Raw genomic sequence first — 1,717 nt, 5'->3', positions numbered from 1 at the left:
CGGCACCTGCAGCAACAGAATCTGCAACAGCAACAGCTGCAACATCATCAGCAGCAGCAATTGCAGCAGCAGCAATTGCAGCAGCAGCATTTACAGCGATTACACCAACAGCATCAGCAACAGCAAATGCAGAATCAGGCAACACAACACTTAGCTCAGACCTCTCAAGCACTACAGCATCAAGTTGCAGCCCAGCAGCCACAACACCACCAGCAGCAACAGCTGCAACAGCAACCGCTTTTTGGACACGATCCAGCAGCAGAGAGTTAGTAATTATTGCCTTCTGATCCTGGAGAGAGTGGCTAATGACATGACATAATGTGGGTTAGAATATCAAAAAATAACCCTGTGTTTACAGTATGGGATTGTAAGACTTAGTAATGCCATTCATGGCTCGGCACCTGTTTTACTAATTTTTAGGCAAACATTTAAATTTTGACTAAGGATGACCCAGAAATCTGAAAAGCATGAGAGCACTGAGAACACTCTCTTTTCAGACGTATACTTTATGTTGCTAGTGTATAAATTATGCTATGAGAATAGTGTTAGTCTATGCATACCATATATTTTTTAATTTTTTTTTTCCTTTGGAAGAGGGGAAGAGGGAAGCTTTCTAGCAGCAGAACCATTGGAAAGACAGCTTAAACTTGGAAATACTAGTAAATTGATGAGGATTCAGTATGAGATAGAGAGCTTTTTTACCTTGCTTTGAATTCTGTCCATGCTAGTAGAGCTGAAAGCTTTTTGATTGTTTTGACTATTCAAAGCTGATGTGTACAAAAGAGTTAAGTTGTCTTATGTCAGCACCCCTGCCTTCTGCCCCTTGAGCCCCCCTTTCCTTCAGGAAAAAAACCACCCAGAACAAAACCAAACCCTGGGCTGAACTGTGCCTTTAGATGTGGCCCTCAGCTTTGAAATTTTGTATTCTACTTTTTCCAAGAAAGACTTACTTGAAAATTGAATGAAGTTTGTAACCTGGTAATAGGAAAGATTAGTGTAGCAAATACGTTCTGAGATGAACTCTTCAGACTTGTAAATATTTAATTTTTTGTTCTTTTATGTGCCACGCTATTCCAGTTCCAGAAGAGTATTTCCTGCTGGGCTGTGTCTTTGCAATTGCTGATTACCCAGAACAGATGTCTGACAAACAGCTGTTAGCGACCTGGAAACGGGTAAGATTCTGCTATATTTTTGAAAAAACTGTGATAACATAATGCCATAGTAACTAAATTCTAAAATAAATGTTTGGAAGTATTTCAGCACTGTTCACTTTTCTTTAGACATCCCTTTGTGTAATGTTTGCTAAAACCTAAAATCCATTATTCAACTGCAGCTGGGCAGAAAAAGTAGTAAAAATGCTTTAAATGCACAGCCTGCTTGAATTAGGTCTTCAGTCAGAACATCAGCTAAATAAGTTACAGTCTTAACTATTTACCAACTATTTATGCTTTTAATCAGGAGCTGTTGTGCAGCAAATGTAATATAGCATTGCTATCTATCTTTAACTTGATTGTATAAAAAGGGGTTTTTTGCATATAATTTTGGCATTTAGTAGCCTGTGAGGTATCCACCTGAGTGAATAAGATGGAGGAATAGAGTGTTTCTATTTCTTGCCAACTTCTATTTTTCAGAAAAATCTGATTGTATCCTTTCCTAAATGAGAGGACTTTGATGTTCTTCAGAAACTTCTGATGGATTTTGTAGTTGAATTTTCCCT

At 38.3% G+C, this 1,717-nt stretch overlaps 1 protein-coding gene across 1 annotated transcript in view; it reads left to right on the top strand.

Moving 5' to 3' along the window:
• Positions 1 to 1,717, top strand: part of PAXIP1 (PAX interacting (with transcription-activation domain) protein 1) — a gene marked incomplete at both ends in the record, with an annotated part of 17,112 nt that overhangs the window by 3,957 nt on the left and 11,438 nt on the right. The window contains 2 exons of the mRNA XM_010145612.1: positions 7 to 265; positions 1,078 to 1,172. Coding sequence (XP_010143914.1) covers positions 7 to 265; positions 1,078 to 1,172 — 354 coding nt within the window. The remainder of the gene's footprint in view (positions 1 to 6; positions 266 to 1,077; positions 1,173 to 1,717) is intronic.

The sequence above is a fragment of the Buceros rhinoceros genome, unplaced genomic scaffold (assembly GCF_000710305.1).
Source record: "Buceros rhinoceros silvestris isolate BGI_N320 unplaced genomic scaffold, ASM71030v1 scaffold44261, whole genome shotgun sequence".
Taxonomy (NCBI): Eukaryota; Metazoa; Chordata; class Aves; order Bucerotiformes; family Bucerotidae; genus Buceros; species Buceros rhinoceros.
This window is presented reverse-complemented; position numbering and strand designations above follow the sequence as displayed.